The 27,938-nt window shown below is 40.5% G+C and overlaps 1 protein-coding gene across 1 annotated transcript; it reads right to left on the bottom strand.

The window, feature by feature from the left end:
- Positions 1-3,746: 3,746 nt before the first annotated feature.
- LOC111886644 (uncharacterized) lies at positions 3,747-7,068 on the bottom strand. Its single transcript, XM_023882901.1, has 4 exons — positions 6,547-7,068; positions 6,148-6,483; positions 4,806-5,126; positions 3,747-4,028 (listed from the first exon to the last, which is right to left on the bottom strand). Exons 1-4 carry the CDS (start codon positions 7,066-7,068, stop codon positions 3,747-3,749), a joined length of 1,461 nt encoding a protein of 486 aa, XP_023738669.1.
- Between the last annotated feature and the right edge of the window lie 20,870 nt (positions 7,069-27,938).

Here is a 27,938-nt window from a genome sequence, read left to right as displayed (position 1 = left end):
CCAACCAGCCTCAGCTATAAAGACCCCTCTGGCATTTGATTTTCGGTTATAAGCTTCTGGAAGAAATCCTAGCCCATTTTAATAGTGCCTTACCACCTCTCTCCTCTCATCCTTCGCTATTGGTGTTTGTGACTCGGTTAGAGGTGCAACACTTGAGGCACTAAAGCTTTCAAGAGTCAAGATCATCCGAGGAAAACTTGATACTACAAAATAGCAAGCAAGTTAATATTCTAACCCTAGTTTTCATATAGTTTTCGAAATTGTATGCTAGTATTAGGGTTGTTGCTTTGGAATTTCTATTTGCATGTATAACTATAGAGAAACATAGATCCAACGCAATTAAGGTGAATGTTGTTATCCTCAATACTCATCATTATCATCATTCCATCTTTGAACTTTATGGCAAAAGTATGCCACCACGCAGAATTAACAGGCGTGTCAACAACACATCAACGGATCCACCGCCACCGCCACCACCTCCACAGATGGACTTTGCTATCTTCCAAGCCGTTGTGACAGCCGCTGTGGCAGTCGCCATGGCACAAATCAGTAAAAATGGTACAAATGGGAACAGAAATGGTACCAATAGTTTTAATCAGGGCGAAAGCCATGGAAGCCAAAGAGGATGCTCCAACAAGGACTTCTCAAATTGCAAACCTAAGTATTTCTATGGTATTAGAGGTGTCATAGCCTTGACTAGATAGTTCAAGAAGACAGAATCGGTATTCGAGATCTGTGCATGCTCGGAAGAAAGCAAGGTCAAGTTCACGGCCTGCACATTCGCTGACGGAGGCCCTCTCCTGGTGGGATGGCCATTTCAAATCACTAACTCTCCTAGTGGCCAAATCTATGAGCTGAGATTAAAAATCATGATGCTGGAGGAATACTGCCCGAAGGGTGAAGTACAGAAACTGGAGCAAAAGCTGGAGGACCCTCACGATGACGGGCTCCGATGTAGCAGCTTATACTACGAGGTTTAGTGACTTGGTGGTGCTATGTCCCGGGATGGTCACCCCGGAAAGCAAAAAGGTGGAGCGTTATATCTGGGTACCGTCCCCCCCCCCCCGGCGATTAAAGGAAATGTGGTATCTCCAAACTCATCCACTTTTGACAGGGCCAAACGCTTGACACAAAGCCTTGTGGATCATGGTGTCCGCCAGGGCACTATGACACCTACCCCCGAGAGAAGAAAAGGGGGAAACAACAAAGGAAACTTCAGAAAAAGAAGAAGGCCCAACCGACGGAAGAGCTCGCAAATATAAAAAAAAATTGTGACAGTCCATGCTACCACTGTCCCTGCCGCCCCAACACCAACGAAGCAACGGAGCAATATGTTGGAAGATTAATAAAAATACCTTCAGGACCCTGTCTAATATTCAAGCCAAGGAAAAAGTTAATAGAACCCATTGAGCTCATTTCAAATTTAGTCTCCATCAACTTCCTAAATTCAGCTGTTAAGCTAGGATTTGTGGAGCCGAAGATGATGTCATCGACGTAAATTTGAACTATCATAAGGTGGTCACCTGTTTCCTTCGAAAGAAGGTTGGGTCAACCGAACCTTGCTTAAACTTGGACATTTTAAGAAATCTAGTTAGAGTTTCATAGCATGCCCTTGGTGCTTGCTTGAGACCATAGACTGCCTTGTCCAGAATTTAGCAGTGACCTGGATACTTCTCGTTCACAAAACCCGATGGTTGTTCTACATACACCATCTCTTCTAGTTCTCTATTTTAGAAGGCACACTTCACATCCATTTGGTATACTTCAAAGTTCATGTGTGCAACATAGGCAAGAAAAATACGAACTGACTCTAGCCTAGCTACGGGACAGAAGGTCTCTTCGTAATCAATGCCTTCTTCTTGACAATAACCTTTCACAACCAATCTTGCCTTGTTGCGAATTACATTTCCTTCCTTTTCCATTTTGTTCTTGAAAACCCACTTAAGACCAACCACAGAAGCAAACTTTGGAGTTGGAATCAGTCTCCACACTTTGTTTCGCTCGAACTCATTGATTTCGTCCTGCATGGTATGTACCCAATCAGAATGATCGGGTGTAGTGTTGATCGTCTTCGGTTCAACCTTGGAAACGAACGAATTAAACATGCAAAATTCCACTTTAGAGAATAGTGCAGTTTGTTTCGATTTCAGTTAAGAGCGTGTGAGAACTTTTTCTGATGGTTTACCAATAATTTGTGTTTGAGGAAGATCTTTGGTCCATTTGGTAAGTGGTGGGTAATTAGGATCATAAGAGGGATCTAGTTCATCATCCACTTCTTCTTCGAGTTCTGATTGAATATCATCATCGTTTGAATTTTCATTCTCCCCCTCGAATGATGATACTTCCTTCGGTTCAGGCTCAGAAGACTTTCCATGGACTTGGCTTTCGGTTGATGATGATGGATTCTCCCCCTGGAATGATGATTCTTGGTTATTTGGAGGATACGAACCCTCCACTGAACATAAGAAATGTCTCTAGAAAGTTTTCTTGAGTTAGATTGTTCGTCTGCTTGAGGTTGTTCATCTGCCATTTTCTGTGCAGCTTCATCAATTATCTTCTTCAGGTGATCTACCTTGTTATTCGCAGCTTCAGATTCAAAGTGAATGGCCTTTTCTGGTTCATCAAATAACAACATGTACTGCTCAAATAGATTTGAAATAGGTACCATAACTTGACCAGAAATGGGAAATATTTCCTCCATAGAGCCTTCGATCTTCTTCAGTTTCTTGACATAGTTGTCATCAAAGGTAACATAATAGGTATCCTCTATTTTCTTTGAACGCTTGTTGAGAACTCTATATGCTTTGGAGGTCAAGGAATAAGCCAGAAAAATTCATTTGTCTGCTTTGACATCGAACTTGTTTCGGTGCTCCTTTGAATTGAAGATAAAGCATCTTGAACTGAACATGTGGAAAACCTTTACATTGGGCTTTCGGTTGTTCAAGATCTCATTGGGGGTGATTGAGAAATGTTTGTTCAGATAAGATATTTTCTGTGTAAAACACGTAGCAGCAATTGCGTCAGCCCAGAAGTATAGAGGTAGAGAAGCAAAGCTCAGCATGGTTCGGGCTGCTTCACATAGAGATCGGTTTCGCCTTTTGACAATTCCATTCTGTTGTGAGGTATACGGAGCTGAAAAATTGTGAGTGGTTCCCTTTTCTGCAAGAAAATCTTCAGAGTCTTTGTTCTTGAACTCCAACCCATTTTCGCTTCTAATGTTGCGAACTACCTTTCGAAGTTGAACTTTTATCTGTTTGATAAAGAGTTTAAGTTTGGGAGTGGCCTCCGATTTCTGCTTTAAAAAGAACACCCAAGTAAACCGAGAGAAGTCATCTACAATAACAAGTATGTACTTGTTAACGCCAATGCTTTCGATTGAAGAAGGACCACATAAATCAATGTGCAGTAATTCAAGTGGTTCAATAACTTTTGTGTTGATTCGAGAGGGATGACTCTGCCGACTTTGCTTTCCCATTTCACATGCGGCATACATGTGTTCTTTATCGAACTTCAGAACAGGAAGACCTCGAGCATGATCCCCAAGCACTAGTTTGTTGATGTCTTTAAAATTGAGATGGGAGAGTCTTCGGTGCCATAGCCATCTTTCATTTGAATGAGCCTTTGTTAGCAAGCAAACTGCTGGTTTTCCTCATATGGGATTGAGTTTCAAAGGGTGCATCTCTCCTTTTCACTTCGATTTTAGCAAAATGTTGTTCGTCTTCTTTTCAATAATCTCTTAGCCATCGTCATTGAACGAAACCTTTAATCCAGTGCTGACCACCAGTTGAGAAACACTGATGAGGTTGCGTTTGTAGACCTTCAACGTATGCCACTTTTCGTATTGAAAAATCACCATTGGTAATCATGTCATAGCCTTTGATTGTGCCGAAAGAATTATTACCATACTTGACACATCCACCATCTTGAAGTGACTGAAATTCCATCAGTTCCTCCTTTCTTCCTGTTATGTGAGGCAAGCAGCCATTGTATATATACCATTCATCATCGAACTGCTCGTCACGCATCACCTGCAAAAATTATGCAAATTTATGAACCTAAAGTTTCTTGGGTCCTTGTGAGCCTTTTACATAACAGGGAATAGCAAGGGAAACATCGACCATAAAGGTTCTTTTTATTAGAGTTGTTTCATCTTTTCTTTTTATGGTGAAAACTTTGATTTTATTAGATTTGAACATTTCAGATTCAATTTTTGATTTGACGTCAGCATTCTTTCGGTTCTTCACTTTGGAATCAAATGTCTTCTTCTTTTCAACTTCTGGAAAAAGCTTTCCTTTACCTTTTCTATCATTCTATGAATGAGAGTGAGAAGGATGAGATTTGGGAGAAGTACAAGACTTTTGATGATTGCCCTTACTTGGTTGAGAGCCGAAACTACCTACCCTTTGGTTCCTCTCAATGGTTGATTTAGGACCGAAACCACCCTTTCGGTTTCTCACACATTGAGGACCGAAACTTCATTTTTGGTTGTCGTCCATCTAATAACTGAAACTTCTCTTTTGGTTGACTTCATTATGAGAACCAAAACTCTTCTTTCGGTTGTCTTGACTCTAAGGCCCGAAACTCTTCTTTCGGTTGTCTTGACTTTAAGGAATATGAGGAGCTGAGTTTGCTTTTGTTTCTTCTTTGGACTTAGAAGCCTTTTCATGTCGAACGAAATTAGGATTTTGAGACTGCCAAAATTGCTTCCTTTCAGTGAGATTCTTCTTGTATCTCAAATTTCGTTGATGCTTTCTCTCTAACACTTGTTTTGGAGTTTTATGGATGTTGGCCTTTCGCTTTGGTACTTGAGCATGACTTCCACTCTTTAGAGAAGAGGTTTTGCTTGACATCTTGACTGGTTCGTCTGAGTCAATTTTAGTACCTCTTGTACTCGGTACATCAAATCGAGTAGGATCATTAAGTGGTTCTGCCACATACCTCCCTTTCACTCTCCATGATGTTTTCTGAGACGGACCTTCTGTTTCATCAGCATTATCTATCGGTGCTGACCTGAAAAACTCATCGCAGCCATCAGCATTATCTTCTTTTACTAATGTCGTTAGTTCAGCTGTTTGTAGCTGTGTAACTCCTTGAACTGTGTGAACTTGATTTAAAGTTGGTTGTACCTTTTGATATACAACAATTTTTTCCTTGAGAATTTTGTTCTTGTGTTTTGATGAGCGAGCGAACTCAACAGAGTTTTTAGAAATGAGATTTTTATTCGTTTCGGGTTCGCTCTTGACAAATTCAGAACAATCCACCTCATTTTCTATAGATATCACACTCATATCATCATCCTCATTAAATTCAGAAGTGTTTTCAATATCAATTTTGTTTTTTGAATTCAACTTGGCATTCAAAGAGTCAAATTTATGTACAATTTCAGTTTGGATTCTTAATTTGTCATTCTCATCCAACAAATTTTTTAGCATGTCTTTATGGTCTTTTAACTTAATGAAGGATTCTACTTTGTCAAGGCCAATTTTGTAAGAGGGAGAGATATCATCAGAAGAAATAACATTTTCACAATTGTATGCATCAACATCGATTTCATCCTCCTTGAACTCAGGGAAGGGTAAAATCATACGATGTATCTTCTTTCCTATATCACAATTAAGATGCAGTTGAGTAATGTTTGAATATAATCTTTTAGCAATTAAACAAAAAACATTCCGTTGTTTCAAAAGCTCTAAATTATCTCTTTGCAAATAAATTTTTTCATCCATAGACCTAATCAACTCCATCTACTTTTGCTCTATCCAAATACGACTTTCCTCACTCTTTTGATGATACACTGCTGATTTGATCAGTTAGGTTAGAGTTTGTGACGCGAGTTTGAAATAAACTACCACTTATACTAGAAAATTTTGATTTTAATCCATTTAGTTCCTTTTCATAGTTTGTGATGGGGATATTTAAAGAAACAAGAATATATTGTACCTTCTTGATCAACTCATCGCATTCATTGATCTGCACATTGACAGGTTTCGTTGCAAAACAATTGTCTTCTCGCTCTTTCGCTTCGTGTCGTCCCCCATCGGTGGTATAACCTCTCATTTGTGACACCTCAGAAGTCACCATCAGACACTTTCCAGCAACTTTTTCTTCTTTCACCAACAAATCCCTGCCATGAGTGGGCTTCCTCACATCCTCCTCTTCAGAATCAGTCGACCAAATTTCAACACTGCCAAATTCATCATCAACAGTATTTCCCTGCACAATTAAAGCATTCATTGTGTTATGAGATCCAACTTTCTTTTTCTTGATTTCATCCAATCGATGTAAGAGGCTCGCTTCCTCGTCATCATCGTCATTCTTTACAGACTTCTTTCTTAACATGCAATCTTTGGCAAATTGACTTTTGCCTCCACAATAGTGACAGTTAAAGCCTGAGTCACCACCAAATTTTGTTTCCTTCTTTGGTTCTTCAGACTGAGGAACATTTTTCGGTTTCTCCTTCACCTTCTCAACACTGTAGCTTCCCTGCCAATTGCGGTTCTTGTTGGCTGGGAACCTTCTTTTGATGAACTTCTTGGGATTGGACACCATCAATGTAAAATCTTCACTTGTTAGATCATACTCAGAAAGATCTAAATCTTCTTCTTCTTCAGCAGCATTCTTTCCTTTCAAGATTAGAGCTAATGACCCCATGCTAGAAACCACGTTCGTTTCATTAGATACTGCACTCTCATGTGACTTTGATATTCCCACTAACTTTGCAAGAGAGTAAGCCTTGAATTGTTCGTGTGCCTTCACAGTGGACACCATAGCCATCCATTCAGTTCTAAGGCCATTCATAAATGTGACCTTTTGTTCAATGACATTCCTTTCTATCCCATTCTTTATCATTCTATTTAGGAGATGATTAAAGCGATCAAAAGCTTGAATAAGCTTTTCTTCAGGCTTCTTCTTAAAGTCACCAAATTCCGAGTGCAATAAAGTTTGGATGGAATGCTCAAGATCTTCATCTGTGGAATATAGTTCCTTCAACCTATCACATATCTCCTTCACTGTTGTGCATGAACTCACTAATCGAAACGTTTCCGATTGTAAAGCAAACCTAATCATCCTTAAGGCTTTGATGTTGCACTGAAACTTCTCTGTCTCATCTTAGGGAATATCTTTCACATCGAGGGTGCTTTCAGGAACTCGTCCTGTAGCTAACTGGGTATCACCCACCTCAGCCTAGCACAGAGGGGATCTGCACCTGCAGCCATAGAGGGCCTCAAATGGAGCAGCCTTTATGCTTCTGTGATAACTGTTGTTGTAGGAAAATTCGACAAGGGGTAAATGAGTATCCCATGCCTTCCCAAAGTCGATCATACAGGCTCGCAACATATCTTCCAAGGTTTGAATAGTCCTCTCACTTTGTCCGTCTGTCGGCGGATGGTAGGCTGTACTCATGTCCAGCCTAGTTCCTAGGGAACTCTGTAGCGACTTCCAGAACCTAGAAGTGAAACTACTATCTATGTCCGAGATAATGGATATGGGAACACCGTGCAGTCGTACTATCTCCCTAATGTAAGTTCTTGCAAGTTTTTCCATCTTGTCTGTTTCCTTGATAGGTAGAAAGTGCGCGGACTTGGTCAATCTGTCGACGATGACCCATATGGTATCAAGTCCACCCGTTGTCTTGGGCAACTTGGTAATGAAATCCATAGTGATCCGCTCCCACTTCCATTCCGGGATCTCAGGCTGTTGTAGGAGGCATGAGGGTTTCTAGTACTCGACCTTGACCTTTGCGCAAGTAAGGCATCTACTCACGAAGGTAGCAATCTTTGCTTTCATGTTAGGCCACCAGTACAACTTTTTAAGATCCAGATACATCTTATCTGAACCTGGGTGGACGGAATAACGAGTGTTGTGCGCCTCGTTCATGACCAAGTCTCTGAAACCACCAAGTTTCGGGGTCCAGATCTGATTCATGAGATAATAAGCTCCGCCACCCTTGACTTCCAAGTTCTTATCCATCCCTCGTAGGGATTCACTGGTCACATTTTCAGGTTTCAAAGCGTCGAGCTGAGCCGCTTTTATTTGTGTGGATAAGTGTGAATGGATAGTCATAGTCAATGATTTAACCCTACGACCAGAATATTCTTTCCGACTCAGGGCGTCAGCTACTACTTTGGCCTTGCCGGGATGATTCGAATTTCGCATTCATAGTCACTAAGTAGCTCGACCCACCGTCGCTGTCTCATGTTGAGCTCCTTCTAGTCGAATATTTGTTGTAGGCTCTTGTGGTTTGTAAAGATTGTGCTCTTTGTATCGTACATGTAGTGTCTCCAGATCTTCAGAGCAAACACAACTGCTCCTAGTTCAAGATCATGGGTCGTATATTTGACCTCATGTGTCTTCAGCTGTCTTGAGGCATAGGCGATGACCTTACCCCGCTGCATTAGAACACATATGAGTCCTTGATTTGATGCATCGCAATAGACTACGAAGTCTTCTATCCCTTTGGGGAGGGATAGTATTGGTGCGGTACACAAGGCTCGTTTGAGCGTTTGGAACGCTCTTTCCTGCTTTTCTTCCCAGTCAAAGGATACGCCCTTCTGGGTAAGTGTTGTAAGAGGCTTCGCTATGCGGGAGAAGTTCTAAATAAACCAGCGACAGTAGCCAATGAGGCCTAGAAATTGACGAATTTCTGTAGACGTCTTTGGTGCTGACCAGCTCTCACTAGCTTTAATTTTGGAAGGGTCCACGTGTATTCCCTCTTCGCTAACCACATGCCCTAAGAATTCGACTCGTCGAATCCAAATTTCGCATTTCAAGAACTTCGCATAAAGCTTCTCCACACGCAGGGTTTCTAAGACTAATCGCAGATGTTGGCTATGGTCCTCCTTACTTCGAGAGTAGATAAGTATGTCATCGATGAAGATTGTGAGTATCTCGGAGTGCAAGACCCTAAATGATATGACTTCCATAACTTGAGAGCGGGATATGGACATGGAGCACATTGGTAAGAGGGAACCAAATCAGTTGCTTATAGTGAGGGGTCTTGGGAGGGGACCATAGATTTCAGATTAGCTTTCGAGAGACCACCAGGACCAGATTCGGTGCAGCACTTGTAGGAAACTGCACACAGGAGCCTTTCATTCCATAGGTTTGAGTAAGTGTAACCCTGAGTTATCCTTAGTTTGTGTCTGAATTGTATTTTTATGAGATGTAATATGTTCATTGCATACCGAGAAGCATTGGCGAATATTGATAGACCAATTCCCCAGATTGCGGGATTGGGAGAGTTCAACGTCATCTTGGTTTAATCCAAGACTAAGGAGTAGCACGAGAAACACACTGAGGGAGGTGCTAGAGACTTTAAGGAGGAAGAGAATTTTCGCAAGTTTCTTTAATCGTGAGTTCTGGTTGCGCGGGGTGCAATTTCTTGGGTACCTCGTCAATCGGAAGGATATTCTAGTCGATTAGGCCAAGATAGAGGCCGTGATAAAGTGGGAGATTCTGATGGTATCCAATTGAGATTCAGAGCTTCCTGGGTCTAGCGGGTTATTACCGGAGATTTATTCGGATTTTTAGAGTTGTGTGATCTTTGGGACTAGCTAGTGTTGAAACACTAGCAATGGTAAAGTGTGGTTTCTAGCAGATTGGTCATGGGTGGTGAGAAGGATTGGGAATTCTTCAAGTTTTGTGTGCTGTAGGGCATTAGCTGAATCAAAGTGGGGGAGAATCACCCAAGGATTCAGAAGCGAGGCAGTTTTGAGACTAGGATAAGTTTCGCATCCTTATTGGGAAGGAAGATAGCCCAAGCGGTTGTATGGTTTGAGGATAGTGTGAGATGGAAGTTCGGAAAAGCTTGCCAATAAGGAGATCGCGTTCTCGTGATGTTACTAGCAAGCCTTAGGGAATCAGGTTTGGGATTCTATTCAGGACACGAGTTCAGTTGAGTGCGGGGCAATCGCATGTTCGATCCAGTATTAGAGTGTTGTAAGTCTACGGGTGTAGCCGTAGCATTCACTAGTAGTCAGATAGCATCAGAGTGCTGTAAGTCTGCGGGCGTAGCCGTAGCATTCACTAGCAGTCAGATAGTATTAGAGTGTTGTAAGTGTGCGGGTTTAGCCATAGCATTCACAAGATTAGCAGATAGTACTAGAGTGATGTGAGTCTGTGGGTGTAGCCGCAGCCTTCACTAGGTTGGTAGATAGCGTGAGTGCGTTGTTAGGATGTAGAAAGAACAGTAGTACCCACCAGTTCGGGTGTAGCAGTGAGGAAATGGAAATCCACGAATTGGATTTCGGAATTTCCCAGACAGATGAGACCTGGTTAAGCCAGTGATAAGATTGTAGAAGCGCCATGATAGAGATTAGAGCAATGAAGCAGTGGACTGCTTAAGGTCATTTATGACATAAGGCTATAATTGGTGATGTAGCAATCGCGTTTAGCTTTGGTTTTGGTGACGTCAGGATTCGACGCATGGAACCAATCAGTTAGAGCGGAAGGCCGTTAGGGCCACAGTGTCAGGATAGCTAGTAGCAGCTAGATCCATAGAAGGATTTCGTCCAAAAGTCGTGTGAGGCGACTAAGTAGGGAGTCCTTTGACTCCGCAGTTGGGCTGGAACCCGATATTTTAGATGATTGGCGGAAAATTGAGACCAGGTAGGTCTCGGTAGATGTCAGGAAGCAGCCATGTGGCAGGATACAGTTTCAGGCAATTCAGTGATTCAGGCAGTTCAGTGTTCAGACAGTTCAGTGTTTCAGGCAGTTACAGCTCTTGGGCAATGTTAGTAATTGTGCCCTAAGTTGCAAGTACAGATAGGATAGCTGGTTTATTAGGAAGTGACAAGTCACTCACAGCGGAAATAGCTGAGCATTGGCCATGTATAAGTGATCTACAGGGGTAATTAGGTTGTGAACCTGTTTTGTAGTGGGAATTTTCGAGCTAGCAAAAGTTGAGTAGTCAGTTGAGAGATAAGCAGGTTGGTTTCATCGATAATAAATGGTATGAGTGTTCTGTCAGGGAATCAGACCATCTCAGGGCAGCAAATATCAGACGGATTAGATGTGATCTTGTCGCGAGGGTTGGTTACAGTTACCCTAGAAAGGATAGGGTGTGCCTAGGAAGGTGATCAGGTTACTAGAGTGGTTTGAAGTGCAAGGAATGATAATGAATGATTTCGAGGACAAAATCTAATTTAAGTGGGGGAGAGTTGTAACGCCCTATTTATTTGAATAAATAAATAAATGTATAGAAGCCCTAAAATTAATAATAGTTGAGCAAGGCGTTATTTTTGAGGAGTTAAAGGTCATAATTATAGAAGGTAGGGGTTAAAATGTAAGTTTTGGGTTAGTTTCGTAGATAGTAATGAAGGTAAGGGCTCCATGGTATTTATTGTGAATTAATTTGAAAAGATTTGAAGGCTTAGGGGGTTGAATGGTAATTTCAGGACCTATTATGAAGAGATTCTTGAAGTCAAGGTCTATTTGGTAAATTTTGGATTTAGTTTGAAAAAGAATTGGCAAGGAGGGGCTGGTTGTGACAAAAGTGTAAGGATGTTTGGTATATACATGGGACTTGAACCCGACGGCTTATACCCTCTCGTATGCAGGTTCAGCAGCAAATACCCTAACCCTAAATGATATAAGCGGCCGCCACCCTTATCCCTCCCCTCCTCCAGCCGCCATCACCACCCGACTTCCCTCTTGCCTTCCCGATGAGTCGAAGCTCCAAGACTCCGAATGATCTCCGGTGATTCACGTTGATGACAAGCTGAAGACTTCCGGATTGCGGGGACGTCGCAACAAGTGAAGGGCGGCGGACTAGTCATCGTCGTGTGCTCGTCATCGCTGACGGAACGACCATTCGAGTGACGTCGGTTGCTGCCGGCGAAATCAAGGATTGTTAGGCCGATGTTCGTCTGATGGGAGGTGAGAAATCAAGTCAGTTGCCACCCACGGTTGTTTCTGGTGGCGAAAGAAACCCCCAAGCTCCATCTGCCGCCGCAGGCCCACTCCTGTTTGCTCCGGTCTTCGTTGCCACCCCGAAGGGGTTGTGGTGTTCGCTGTCTCGCTGTTGCTGCTTTTTCCTTCTTCCTCCGCCACAAGCCACCGTGAGAGGTGGCTGTGGGTGTAATTTTGGGTGTGTATTCTTGTGTTATCACGATTCTAGTAGTTATTAGATTGTATGTGCGTTTTGTTTAGCTGGAATTTCCAAGAACAGCCACTGCCACCACCGTGAGGTGGTGGTTGCCGCCAAGCATCGCCGCCGGCCACCATGGTGTGGTTGTGTGCGTAGTTAGCTTAGTTAGTGTGTGTGTGTGTGTGTTAGTTTTGGAGTAAAACTTGTAATTGTAATTAGCTTGGATTATTAATGAAAATAATAATAACCACCACCGTGAGCCGCCATCGACCACCACTACCCGAGGTGGTAGTGGGTGGTGCCCCGCTAGCAAACCCTAATGGGCTTAAAGATTGTTTTGGGCCTATTGGGCCATGTTTGGGTGGAAAACCCTAATTATGAGTATTGCTGCTTTTTGGCAGCCTTTGTCTTCTTTTTCTCATCCCAAAACTTCCGCTTGGACTCAGCGGTTCTGACAGGTTCTGAGATGGCCAGGGTGGTTGTTGCTGTTGCGGCCGGGGTACGAGCCCCATGGTCAATTAGCCGCTGTGCCAATCGCTTGGCACTATCAAATGTAGTGGGATGTGAAGCCAATACATTTCCCTGGTACGGTGGCATCAGTCCCCATATATATCTCTCGATCTTCTTCCCTTCAGTATGTACCATGTTGGGACAAAGGGCCACCAGTTCAATGAACCTGGCGGTGTAGGCGACTACGTTGGAGCCCTTCATGGTTAGGCTCCACAGTTCTTCTTCCAGTTTCTGGATCTCGCCCCTCGGGCAGTACTCCTCAATCATGAGGTCCTTCAAAGTATCCTAGCCCATTGCATTAGCCACTACTAGAGATAGTGACTTAACATGGCTATTCCACCATGTTAGGGCCTTCGTTCAAGGGTGCAAGCAGCAAACTTGACCTTCCTCTCCTCTGGACAGGAGCAGATTTCGAAAAACCAATTCGGTTTTCTCGAACCATTGCGAGAGGGCAATGACTCCGCCAGTCCCCTTGAAGGACAATGGCTTGCAGTTCGCGAAGTCCTTATAGGAGCACTCTCTCGAGCGCACAGGAGCTTCGACTTAAATGGAATTAACAGGGGTTCCGCCTCCTCCAGTGGAACCTGATGCATGATATTGAGCAATGGCTGTAGCCACAGCAGCTTTAAGGCTGTCGTGTCGAACTGAGGAGTAGGTGGTTGAGGAGGTGGTATCGGTGTTTCGTTATTAAGGTTTCTCCTTGGGTTTCTGCAAGGCAGCATCTTTGATCTATAAGTTTATGAAGATGAAAACATTGATAAGAATTTAATGGGAGAATTGATGTGAATGACTCATTAACCAGCTCTTCATAGCCCAACAATACGATTGAATAATATACTTGAATGAAGACAAAAGCAATTTGGATAATAATTTCCATTAGATTAGATATTTGTCAAAGGTACGGGAATTACAGATGTAATAAGTTCGAGAAAAGTGACCTAGAATTAGGTCTTACATCAACCAAGATGGAAAATTTTAATAGAACTACGACCTAATCAAGACCTAACAGGTCTAAGATTTACAAGGATAGGAAATTAAACTAGGGTTGTTAGCATAACTAAGCTATATCCAAAAGAGAAGTTGATGAGAATCTATCGGCGACGAGAACTACCAGAGTGAGTCCTGGATTCCGACAGAAGGCGTTCAATGTCCCTTATACGCCTATCTGATCTTGCTTGCTGAGTTCGAATTTCCCTGACTTCAGCTCGGGTTTCCGCAAGCTCCCTCTGAAGCATTGCATTGCTGACCTGATCCCTTTCCTGAGCAGACTCTAGTTAGCGAATGTGGACAGTATTAACACCAGTGTTGGCATCAATCTCCAAGATTCGATTGATAGATGATTGTCCCAGTATCGTGTTCTGATACATCCTACTAACAAGGATGGGTAGGACTCTGTCAGCAGAGCCTCCATCCGTGAGGTTGTAGAAACTTCTATCTCCATTGTAGGGAATGGGTTGACCCTGCTCATGGCTCCAGGTATTCAAGTTTGTTGCCCACAGAGGTGTGGGTCCTTGAAATGCGGGTCGGGGGTTGTTATTCGGAGCCTGACCTACTTGAGGTAGGTTGTTGACTTCAGGCTCTGAGTCAAAACCATCAGAAAAGCCTTCAGCTTCATGATCATCCAAAGGAATTGGGTGATCATCTTCTGGTGCATCTTCTAGCCATCCTGCCTTGTCGTGGTTGGGGAAGTACGGGTCACCGGGGATATGGAATCCAGCCATTTAATCTATGTGAAAATAGGGATAAGGAAATAATTAATAGACAAACTAACTAGATAGTTATAAGATGGCCTTTACTAGTTACTCCAATACTTGTTTAGAGCATACCAGCTATATGTACTCACAACAGGATAGCCCTTCGAATAAGTAAATCCTAACTTTAAGCCCACAATCAAACAAGAACAGGAAGTAAAGTAAAGATTTACAGATTTTAAGGCTATGACATCCTAGGCCAATATACCCGTAATGTATCCACTAAGCAACTATTGACATACTAATAAAGACCTTTAATTCTCAGATAAGTGATTATTGTAACACAAAATACTCTTATAGTATTTTAAGTATAATGTTATGTTCTATTGTTCTCGTTGTAGTAGTGTTGGTATGTTTTTAGACTTGTTGCAACCTCACAACCACACTTAGGCACATGCTAGTTGACCATCGGATAATATAGTTGATCAGGCTATATCTTCCCAGTTTTGACTATATGTCTCTAAGTCCACTTGTGCTGCCCAACAATCGTAATACTTTTGTTCTGTCTTAGTGACACTAATTTTAGTATGAATGCAGGTATGTATACTTGGTTAAATATTTTATTATTTAAAAGTATAAACTATTTATTAGAGTATTTTAATCCCACTTGAGTTTATAGTTCGTATACCTTTTATGGGTTGATACACTCGATTCACTATAAACAATGCTATGATACCAATCTGTCACACCCCCAAAACCGATGAACGGCGGAAACATTCTGGGGTGGAGGACGTCATGTACAGTATTACAACAATGCAAAGTAGTAAACAAGCAACAACATCATCCATTGCATTAATAGTATAATTTCATACAAGTGTGTTCTGTCAAGTTATATAGACACCAAAAATTATATACATCAAAATGAAAGAGGAGTCTTGAACTAGCTCCTTCTTCTCAAAACCCTGGCACCTGTACCTGTCTACTGGTGACCTGAGAATACAAGTTATTTTGAAAGCAAGTATCAGCTTTAAAGCTGGTGAGATCATAAGTATATTAGTGTCTGTGTTTGTATGAAATCATTTGTAAGATGTTTGTATAAGTTTTGTGAAGTTTGTATTTGTTTGAACTCTCCTAGAAAACCCTATGTTTTCAACTACAAGTAGCCTTCTACTAAGGCATCTAGTATCTGTGTGTGTGTCTCATGTAAGAGTGTGTATTTTCCCAATTCCGACTATCATTAACCAAAAATATAGTTTTTACATTACCATGCATCGTGTGCATGTTCACGAAGTGAATGTAATGGGGAAATATTATAGTACTGTAGTGTTGTTTTAAGTAACTACTGCTGTACTAACTACCTTAAGCAATTGTAATTTTTAAGGTAACATCTGATCGTCCTGTATCCTGCTACCGACTTAGCTAAAAAACGACAATGTAAGATGCCATAAAAATGACGTTTTGCACCCATAGACTTGCAAGTCGCACTGTAGCGAGCAGCAAGGTGTAGGATAGTCAATCCAGTATAGATCTATACACAAACTCATACGCTCCCTAATTAAGGAGATTCTGATACAAAAACAGTCATGACAGGTAGTTCCATGCCCTGCTTAATGGCTCACATAACTGTGTTAATGTATATGTAATGTATATGTGTGCTAGCTGTATTGTATGTTCTTTCTCTGTCTAGCCTGTATGTTTGTTTCTCGTCATAGTGTCTATTGTTTGTTTCTCGTCATAGTGTCTATTGTTTGTTTCTCTTCATAGTGTCTATTGTTTGTTTCTCATCATAGTGTTAACATGTTTGTATACCCTTGCTACCCAAGGGCATTGTATGTCTTGACTCATGTATGATTTGACTCATTGTAGGTTTCATTGTTCTAGTAATAGCATTAGTATCTTCCTAAACTACTCCTATAGTAGTTTACTAGCAATGTATGATCATGTTTGTGTACCCTTGCTACCCAAAGGTATAGATTTGATTGAAGGAACTTTTATGACTATATATGTATACATGATATACAACTAATATTTAAACAACCTTCGGACGGATAACCGATGCCCTAAAGCCACATCCAAACAAGGAAAAGGAATTAAAGCGAGTTGGCCTTCCTAAGTCTTTTAAACATTGCTTATATAACTATACATACATAGACATGCATTTGACAATATATAAGTATGAAAGACTTTAAGTAAAAGTATTTGATAAGTAGAAGAGTTTGTAAAACAGCTTGAAGCAAAACAGTTTGAACAGTAGGAAAACCATTAGTTTTGTAGTTATTAATCACATGTGATTGATGTAATAACTATAAGTATTTAACTTGTATTCCCCCCCCCCTATAAAAGCATTTAAAACATTTAAACCATTCATTAAGGGGTATGAACTCACCTTTAGTGAGTGGTTCTTACGACAATGTTGGATCAGTTGCTAAGTGCCAAGTGGTGACTTGAGTACACGCGCGAATCCTATTTAGCATATATTGATACATATATGAATATAATTACTGTTATGAACAAATAATTAAAGAATTGGGACCACCTTAGGGACTAGTAAACACTTATATTGAAGTGTTACAACCATATATGATTGTATGAAGGGTTATAAGGCTATACAAGAGAGTGTATGGCCAAAATACACACTATATGTGTGTGTGCGGCCATGTGTGCGGCCAAGCGTGCTGCCAGCACGTGTGTGTAGCCATGTGTGCGGCCAGAAGGCGTGTGCTACCAGAAAACATGGTGTTCTTGGTGTTCTTAGTGTTCTTGGTGTTCTTGGTGAAAGATGTTACCTTTCCGGATGATACTTGAGAGGATTTTCGGGTCCTTGCTTTGTAGAAGTGTAAGAAATGATCAAAATGACCAAGGATAGTTTATATAGGAGGGTGAGTGCGGCTGCAGGTGTGTGTGGTTGGCCTGTGTGCGGCTGGCTGGCCGCACACTCTAGTCTGCGGCCGCACACACCTGGTTTAGTGTGTTTGGCCTGATTTTTCGATGCTACACTCAATCTAACCCATCCTCCAACACGTATCTCAATTATACTAAGCTTTAAGCACTCTTTTAGACCCATAACTTCATTATAAAATAGCAAACGAAGCTAACTTTGATAAAAATGAAGAATGTAAGCTAGAAATTTCGGGTTGTCACAGTTAACGAGTTGATTATACTCCTGTTGAGTTTTGACAATTCTTGAAGTGCTAGAATGAGCGAATGAAACAATTGTTATCGCCTCCCAAATCAAGTATCCATTGTCTTCTGAACCAATAACCTAGTCTTCAAAGTGATGCGTCCAGACCTCATAATCCTGAGTGTATAGTATGGGAATTCTCGTCGTCGATCCAATGATGTTGGAGATATTGATTGGGTTTGATTGGGAATCATCCATGGAGATGACGATGTTTGTTTAAAAACTTGCTAAAGATCAGACTTGTAAATAACGTTAGGGTAAGATCTATTTAAAGAACTACGTCAATAGATAATGACGGCTCTAACAAGATCAATCAAAGTGGAAAAACCCTAAGATCTTCTTCAACAGAAGAGATGTGTATGGATTACACAGTCTCCTGCTCTGATACCAATTGTTGAGTTGATTAACTCTTTGATCGATTAGATCTTCAACAGGTTAAGCAGAAAAAGAAAACAAGCAAACACAGAAAAATACAAGACGGAATCAAATAATGCTTAATGATTCAAAGTGATCACGCCTCAGCAGAGCTTGATGAAGAACTTCCACTGTAGAGGCGAGCTAGGGTTTGTAGTACAATTATGAGAATAATAAAAGCAATCCTTTCTAAGGACGCATGCATGCATCTTAAATACTAAACCCCAATAAAACAATCACAGTTGGACAGGCACAAACCGGATAACAAAATTGGGCCAAGGACCGAGCTCAATGAAGCAACACATTCCGACCCAATAGACGTTATCATTGGCATGGACTGGTTGAGTCCTCACCATGCCGATATCATGTGTTATGAAAAAGCCGCCCGACTCAACTTACCGAGTAACGAAACCCTTTTCATCTACGGTGACAAACCCAACACAAACCTCCGAATCGTCTCCTGTATCAAGGCTCAAAAATACCTCCACAAGAAGTACCATGCATTCCTAACTCACATTGTTGACGAGAAGAGAGAAGTAAAAGACATCAAGGATATCCCATAGGTCTGTAAATTTCTCGACGTATTCCCCAAAGACCTTTCGAAAGTACCACTCATGCGACAAGTCGAGTTCAAAATTGATTTGATTCCAGGAGGCACCCCCATAGCCAAATCACCGTACCGATCGGCCTCGGCCGAAATGCAGGAATTATCCAATCAACTGAACGAACTGTTGAGCAAAGGATTCATCAGACCAAGTTTCTCACCTTGGGGAGCACCAGTTTTGTTCCTAAAGAAGAAAGACATATCGTTTCATATGTGCATTGACTATCGGGAGCTGAACAAACTCACCATAAAAAACTGATATCCCCTACCCCGAATCAACGACCTGTTCGACCAACTTCAGGGATCGAGCTACTTCTTAGGCCTTGTTGGCTACTACAGGAGGTCCATACAAAAACTTTCCAAGATCACAAAGCCACTCACTACCTTGAGCCAGAAAGGAGTGACCTTCAATTGGGAGGGTAAACAAGAAACTGCCTTCCAAACGCTAAAACAAGCCCTATGCAGTGCTCCAATCTTGTCCCTTCCAGAAGGGACAGAAGACTTTGTGGTCTACTAAGATGCATCTAAGTAGGGTCTAGGTTGTGTGGTTATGCAATGAGGGAAGGTTATTCACTATTCCTTGAGACAACTTAAGACCCGCGCAGTCAACTACACAATACATGACCTCAAATTGGGAGCGGTAGTGTTTGCCTTAAAGATCTGGAGGCACTACCTCTATGGAACGAAGTGTACAATCTACATGGACCATAAGAGTCTCCAGCACATTTTAAATCAAAAGGATCTCAACATGAGACAACGAAGGTGGGTAGAGCTACCAAATAACTATGAATGTGAAACTCGTTACCATCCAGGCATGGCCAACGTGGTAGTGGATTCCATAAGACGAAAAGAATACTCGGGGCGCCAAGTAATATCCTTAACCATGACCATCCATCCACACCTATCCATGCAAATCAAAGAGGCACAACTTGAGGCTTTGAAACTTGAGAATGTCGCAAGGGAAGCCTAGAGAGGAATGGATAAAAACCTCGAGGTCAACGGTGACGAGGCTTATTATCTCATGAATCGAATCTGGAAACCAAAATTTGGTGGGTACAGAGACGTTATCATGTACGAGGCTCAAAATACCAAGTACTAAGTTCACCTCGGGTCTGATAAGATATATCTAGACCTCAAGAGACTCTATTGGTGGCCAAATATGAAGGTAGAAATTGCTACTTATGTGGGCAAGTGCCTGCACCAAGGTCAAAGTAGAATACCAAAATCCATCGGGTTTGCTACAGCAGCCAGATATACTCGAGTGGAAGTGGGAGCGGATAGACTCGACACCATATGGGTGATTGTCGATAGGTTAACCAAATTTGCGCACTTCTTGCCAATAAAAGAGACAGACAAGATGGAAAAACTAACGAGGACATATATCAAGGAGATCGTACGACTTCATGGTGTGCCTCACAACATTGGAAAATGCTACAAAAGTCTTTGGGAACTAAGCTTGACATAAGTACAACTTACCACCTACAAACCGATGAGAGAGTGAGAGAACCATTCAAACGTTGGAAGATATGTTGAGAGCTTGAGAGCTTGTGTGATAGACTTTCGTAAAGCCTGGGATACCCATTTACCGCTCATCGAATTCTCATACAACAATAGTTATCACACTAGCATCAAATTTGCTCCATTTGAAGCCCTCTATAGGCGCAAGTGCAGATCACCTCTGTGTTGGGCAGAGGTGGGTGACACACAACTAGCAAGAGGACAAGTGCTAAATAGCACACTCACCAGTGCTGAGGTTATATGAGAAACTACTGAGAAGATAGTTCAGATCTGTGAATAACTTAAGGCATCCTGGGATCGACAAAAGAGCTATGCGGATAAACAACGAAAACCCTTGGAATTCCAGGTTGGTGAACGCATACTATTGAAGGTATCACCCTAGAAGGGAATGATACGTTTTGGAAAATGTGGGAAATTGAATTCAAGGTATATCGGAACATTTGGGATCCTCTCCAGGATCGGCCCAGTAGCTTACAAACTTCAACTACCGCAGGAACTCAGTAACGTACACCCCACCTTCCATGTTGCCAACTTGAAGAAGTGTCGGTCTGACAAGACTCTCATCATTCCACTTGACGAAACTGAAGTAAACGAGAGTCTCCACTTCGTCGAGGTATAACATCCCGTTTATTTATTAAATAAATAAATAAATTGATGAATGTATAGTAGCCCTAAAATCAATGACTATATATGCAGGGTATTGGTTTCGAGGAGTTAATTGCCATAATTGAGAAGTTGAGGGTTGAAAGTGTAAGTTCCGGACCCAGTTATAATTACTTAGGAAGACAGGGGCTCCGTGGTAAATATTTGGATTTAATTTAAAAGGGTAACATATGGACTTTATTTGAGAATAAATTGTAAAGGAAGGGCCGAATGGTAACTGTGGGACTAAATATGAAAGGAATTATGTGAGCAGGAGTGGGAAGAGTAAATTATGGCCTTGGTTTGAAAGAAAAGAAAAAGAGAGGGTAGATCTTGGCATTTTGGGATAAATTGTATAGGGTTCAGGGTATAAAACCCATCGCATGGTAAACCCTAACCCTAAAAGAAGTGTCAGCCGCAATCTATCATCTACCCCTCTATCTCCGGCGCTGTTGCCACCCTTATGCCTCCACCACTGGCGTCGTCTGCTGCCTTTGAAGATGTTGAGCCACCACCCGTGACCGATCCAGTCGCCAGCATGGAGTTGCTCAGCCACCAAAGTCAACCACGAACTTGCTGCCGGCACAACCACGATCAATCACTGCCTTTACTTCTTCGCAGCCGATAGACGTTGTTGTTGCCCGTCATCCGTCTTCATGAGTGCAGCTAGCCGCCGCCATCGCCTGCTCAACCAACGAGGAGGTTGTTCCATTGCCTTTCCCTCCGACTGCCATGAGCCACCATGAAGTGGTTGTGTTTGGGAGTGTTTCCCTTGTTCAGCTCGTGTTTGTGGGCGCGTTCATGCTCTCTGATTGACCGCAAAAGCGTGGAAACCACCATGGCAACCCACCATGGTGGCCATTACCTTGCCGCTGCTGTGTAATCTTCCTTTTGCCGTCTTTTGTCGGATCTTGACACCACCAACCACCTCTACAAGTTTGTGTATGGGTTTGTATCATAGTAGACCAGTTGTGCTCGATTTTCATAAGGTTGTGGTGGTTTGTTTTTCTGGAAAAGCCACCACCGCCACCACCGTGAGGTGGTGGCTACCACCTTGTACCACCACCAGCCACCACAAGGGTGGTTGTGTGTGTGTGTGTGTTTATATTGGCATGTGTGTGTGTGTTGTGGAGTTGTAAATTGTAAATTGCGCCCGGAATAATAATAGAAATCTTAAACCACCACCGTAGGGTGGTGGCTGCCGCAACCGGCTGCCATGTCGGGTGGCGGTGTGCCTCGTTGTATGGTGACTCGTTTGTGATGTTTGGACAAGGGACATAAACCCTAATGTGCCCAATGAAGCCCTAATTGACATTAACGCCCAAACATGTGTCTAATGGGCTTAATGGACCCTAATGGACCTAAGGATTTAGCTAATGGCCCTATTGGGCTATGATGGGTTAGAAACCCTAATTAGGGTTTGGAAAACCCTAATTAGGGTTTGGAAAACCCTAATGCAATGAAACCCTAATTTGGGACTTATCGGGACCGCATCAGAATTATTTAATGAACTTAAAATATTAATTAATAATCATTGCAAATTAATCTAAGGCCATGTGGGACTTAATGGGTTAAGTGTTACACTTAACCCTAATCATCATTTTATGTGAAACCCTAATTTCACTTGGGCCTTAAGTTGGGCCTTTTATTAGGCCTTGATGATTGGGTTATTACTGGGCCATTCAAGATCAAGCAAATTGACTAGAATAATTAATAGGCTTTGTGGTAAGGCCCATATGAGGAGTTGGGCCCAATTTGGAAAATTGGGCCATAGTTGGGCCTTAAGGATTATATGATATTGGGCCATTAGAGTGTCAAATGTTGGACCGGAATAAATGGTTGGGCCTTTGAATAGGACCCTGTAAAGGCTTAAGCCCAATTTGGAAATTTGGGCCATATGTTGGGCGTTGATTCCTAGTTTGACTTTTGGGCCTATGGATTGGACCTTGGGCTGGAATAAAGCCAAGCTTGGGGTAATGTAGTAATTATCCAAAGTATGTATTTATGGTTATGTAGTGGAACCCAATTATTAATTGGGTGATGTTTTGATGTTGACAGTTCGGGAACGTGTCAACCATCACTAGAGTTTTATCTGCGGGACTTCAGCAGTGCCAGGTGAGTCTTCTCACCATACCCATGGGTCTAAGGCACCAAGGCCGGCCCATTATGTGATTATGTTATACGTGTTATTTATTCTGTGATTTGATATGATATGTGATTGTGTGTTTTGCATGAAGACCCCGGGGGGAGCCCGTGGCATTGGGTGTAAGAGCATGTAGGGTAACCCATGGCAGTCCTAGGTAAAGACCATGTGGGGTAGCCCATGACATTGGATGTAAGACCATGTGGGGTAGCCTATGGCAGTCCTAGGTAAAGACCATGTGGGGTATCCCATGACATTGGATGTAAGACCATGTGGGGTAGCTCATGGCAGTCCTAGGTAAAGACCATGTGCGGTAGCCCATGACACTATTACAGGTTTTATGTATAAATGGCTTATGTAATATATGTGTAGCTTTTATAGCTAAAAGGATATGTGATATGTGGATTATGTGTGTGGTATGCTCTGGGAAACTCACTAAGCTTCGTGCTTACGGTTTTCAGTTTTGGTTTCAGGTACTTCATTTTCAAAGGAAAGGAGTCAGCTCGATCGCAGCGCATCACACTATGTTTTCCGTACAGGAGGTATTTGGGATTATACTCTGATATTATTTTATGATGACACGCTTGGTTATTGACACACTGGTTTTGACATGAGATATTATTATGAATGTTTTACACTGATGGTTTTATGTAATAACTTAATTAAAACGAAAATTTTGGTCTGAAATTTTGGGACGTTACACGAGGAACCTACGAAAATCATGGACATGGAAGTCAAGAGAACAAAGCAAATCTACATACCCATAGTGAAGGTTCGTTGGAACGCCAAACGAGGACCCAAATTTACATGGGAACGCGAGGACCAGATGAAACAAAAATACACACATCTCTTTCCCAACCCTTGAGGACCCACTTAGAATGCAAATTTTGGGACGAAATTCCTTCAACCAAGTCAACTTGACTAGTATTAGGATTTTACGATAAGCACTATGTTTCCTAGTGTTCCTAATATACAATTCACAATCATAATACAAAGCATCTCTCTGGAATTGCCATTTATCAAATATAAACCCTAATTAGGGTTAACAATATGAAACTCGATAATTCAAGTATATATTATTTTGGTATAAATAATATTTATAACATAATGGGCTTGTATCTTTGATGATATTGAGACTTTTATAATAATTTGAATTTTTATGATTCAAATTAAGTAATTATACATTACTTTACCACACTTTTTATAAAAATATCACTCTTTTATATATATATAAAAAAAAAGATGCCAACTTTATAAAAAAAAATGGGCTAGTTGACTTTTATGGTTGAGAACCCAAAAATGAGACAAATTGGTCCCCTTCTTTCCAACAAGTCAAGTCTCCCACACTTAACCATGCATGCCCACCCTACCCAACCCCAACCCCTTACCCCTCCCTCCATTAGTTGCGGCTGAGAGGCCATTCTTTCATCACCATCTTCATCATTTTCTTCATTTTTGGTTCTTTTTCTCCAAGAAAACCTCCCAACTTTCAACCCTAATTTCTTCCAAGTTGGTTCTTGAGTTTTTGTAAGTACTTCCTTCATAATCTAGTGATTATACACACTTCTATACTAGTTTCAATCCATTTACACACATTATCATGTGTTACTATTAATATGATCCTCAAAATCTTCAAAGTGTTCTTGACTTGAAACTTCTATCTACAACCTTCCATTCATCGAGAAAACATACATAAGGTGAGTTCATACCCCTTCATTTTCGAAATTTCTATGTTTTAGGGGGAGAATATAAGAAAACTTTTAAAAATATACAAGTTGTTATGCATACTTACTTACATGTTGTGTAAAAGTGCTAAATACATGAAATGATGTTATTACCAAGCTTTATAAACATTTAGATGCAAAAGTTTGTTTAAAATACAAATCTATGGAAAACAAGTATAAACATGCTAGATGTTCTTTTGAAAAAGTCATAAACATAAAACTATCAAAAAAAAAACAAAAAAACAAAAAAACAAAAAAAAAACCCTAGGGTTTTTATGAGCATAATATGTTTATTCTAGCAAAAATGGTTATAACCAAGTTATTACACCATTTTTGAGGAATATAAACCAAAATATGCTATTTTGGACATATGTCTTAAAACTAGTAAAAAATACTAAAGATTTAATTTTACAAAAAGAAAACTTCAAAATCTATCCTTTTATGCAAAAAAATGGGTTTTCTAACAAAAATGGTCGTAACTAGGTTATGATACCATTTTTGTGGGTTTTGACCAAAAATATGTTGTTTAAAACATATAAAGTTAACTTGACCTACAAATCATAAAAAGGTAAAAGTAAGTTTTTCATAACTATATTTCATTATTTGTCGTTTGTGACGTTAAAAGTCAAAAACTAGAAAAATGGACATCTTCATACTAAGGACTCACTTATTTATGCTAGATGTAAAATATTTATTATTTATGAATATCTAAGCATGTTACCCTCTACATATGTATATATATATATATGTATATATAGGTACAAAAATCAAATATTACAATAAATTATATAAGTGTAGTTTATGGATCATTAATATTATTGTAACCTGTTGAGCAAAGTGAATAATTATATAAAGATAGATATATAATTATTTTATACTATTTTATCATCATAGAAAAGTGATAATTACACATACAAAGGTTTTCATTACAACAAAACGTAAACTCGTTGAATCAAATTTTGTGAGCCAAAGTTTTCATCGTACCTATCAGTGTACCTAAAAAAGTCTTGTATTATAACCAGAATCTCCCATAAGAGAGTGTAATACTTGTGTATAGATCTATACAGGACTGACAATCTCACACCTAAGTTGCATGCAACAGCTAGACCGGCAGGTTTGGGGTGACAAATGTCTATCATTGCGATGCCTAAATAACGTCGTAACAAGCCATCTAAATCTTTAGCACAGTTATAATAACTCACATGGGGAAACAACGATACATTTAGTTTACAGGGAAACATACATTCAAACGGATTTAATTTGCATAAAACTGCATAATATTATTTTAAGTATGAAAATACTTGTACATTTTGGTCTTAGGGTTTTTAAGACTACAATTCATTTAAAGGAAAATATTGGATTTTATGGAAACGAACACTATCATTTTACAAGGAAACGCTTACAATTCTTCATACAAACTCTTATGAACTCACCAACTTAATTGTTGACACTTTTTCAAAACTACTTGTATTCTTAGGAAATCACTAAAACAGGTAACTACAAGTTTTTGAGGATGGGACGCTAAGGCGTCAGACAAATCTTTTTATCATCATATTGTAATTGATTTTTGAAACATGTAACTCTTACTACAATGTAACTTTTTCAGTTATATTTATGATGGTTGTGTTTGCTTCGATCACTATTATTCATTATGTTATGATATAGTACATGAAAGTCATCCACCCCCGGAAGTTTCCACCATCCTGGTTTGGGGGTGTAACAGGTTGAGGAAAGGATGCAGATTAATAAAAAAATCAAATATCCTGAGGAATGGAAAAAAAATGGCTAACAAGACTATCAAAATGACTAAAAAATGGTTTGCTTAGAAGGATGCATATATAATAGATCATGGGCAGCAAAAGAACTATTTTGAAGTTAAATAAGAATTATTGACGACTATATAACAACGGAGAAATATAAGTATCCATTGCAATTCACTTAAGTTAATTATTGTTGTTGTACGTTTATTATGTGCTTTTTGTTTGTTGTATGTATTATCTTCGAGTTTTAGTTATTACTCTACTAGTAATGATGCACTAATATAATCATATTATTACCCATAATCTTTAAAGTAACCACACCATTTCAAAGTACACAATCAATATCTTCCAAAACATAACATACTTAATTATACATACAACATCAATCATTCAAATCAAACGTTGAACAATAGTCTTCTCTTTGTGTCCCTTGCGTCCTGCGTGTCTCTTGCGTCCCATGTGCCTCCAGCATCTCGTGAGTCCCTTGTGTCCCTTTCCCTTTTGTGTTACTACTTGACGCCATGCTACTTTTTCTAGGCTTCTTTTGCTTCATTGGTACCAATGTCGGACAAGTCGCTGCATTATATGTTGTAATATCACATCTACTACACTTTCTTACTATAGGTTCCTTACCTTGTGACAGGATACGATTTCTGTTTTTCGGTCTACCAGCTTGACGTGTATCCATTATCGGGGGTTTAACAACCATCATCTTAGCAGGAATCTCCCAATCACACGGTTCTGGAAAGGGGTAAACCGCCTCCTCATACGTATTTCAGTATGTTTCCATTTTGTAAGCGTCTATGGCCAGATGTCCAAAGTTAGTTTTTTTCAAGTGCTTTAAGACCATTGTGACATGACTATAAGGCAAACCAGTTCCTTCCCAATAATTTCATGCACAATTCTCTTGCCTCAGATCAACTATGCCACCATGTTTGAAATCATGCACTTGATATATTGCATCTGAAACACCTAAAACGGACCATCTTGTCGTATGCTCTTCATTTTTGCTAACTACTTTTCAACCCACTCTATTAGCACTGTTGAATGTTTCCCTGTAAAAAGATATATATAATTAACTTATGATTCGACATAATTAAAGTCCAAATTAAATTCATACCTCCATCGATGCGATGCTTGTTACACCACTCCTGTGAAATACGACAGAAGAACTCAAGAAGGGGTATTGTAGGCATCTTCCTTGCATCTACAGATAAATCATTCATGGACTCTGCACTGTTCGAGGTCATGTAATCATACCGTTTGGACGGGAAATATGCTCTAGTCCATTTTAGCATGTGGAATTTCACTTAGGTACGCCGCTACTTGTGGCCTAGTAGAAGCCTCCAAAACATTTCTTTTGTAAGCTCTCACAAGCCTCCAAAACAACACTTTTGTTTTATCATTTTTCCCAAAATGATGTACTATGTTTCCTAGTAGATGAAAAGAACACACGCCATGATGAGCATGTGGGAAAACATTTTCAATACTAACCCGGATTGCATCGGCACTATCACCTACAAATGTTAAATCTTGACAATCACCAACACATTCATACAAATTTTCAAGAAACCATGTCTAAGTAAGACCACTCTCTTTTTTGCATATTCCGTGTGCAAGGGGCACTATCTGGTTGTTCCCATCCATAGTTATTGCATGCAAT

This window comes from Lactuca sativa, chromosome 8 (genome assembly GCF_002870075.4).
Source record: "Lactuca sativa cultivar Salinas chromosome 8, Lsat_Salinas_v11, whole genome shotgun sequence".
Classification (NCBI taxonomy): Eukaryota; Viridiplantae; Streptophyta; class Magnoliopsida; order Asterales; family Asteraceae; genus Lactuca; species Lactuca sativa.
Note: the sequence above shows the minus strand (reverse complement) of the source record. Positions and strands in the feature narration are given on the sequence as shown.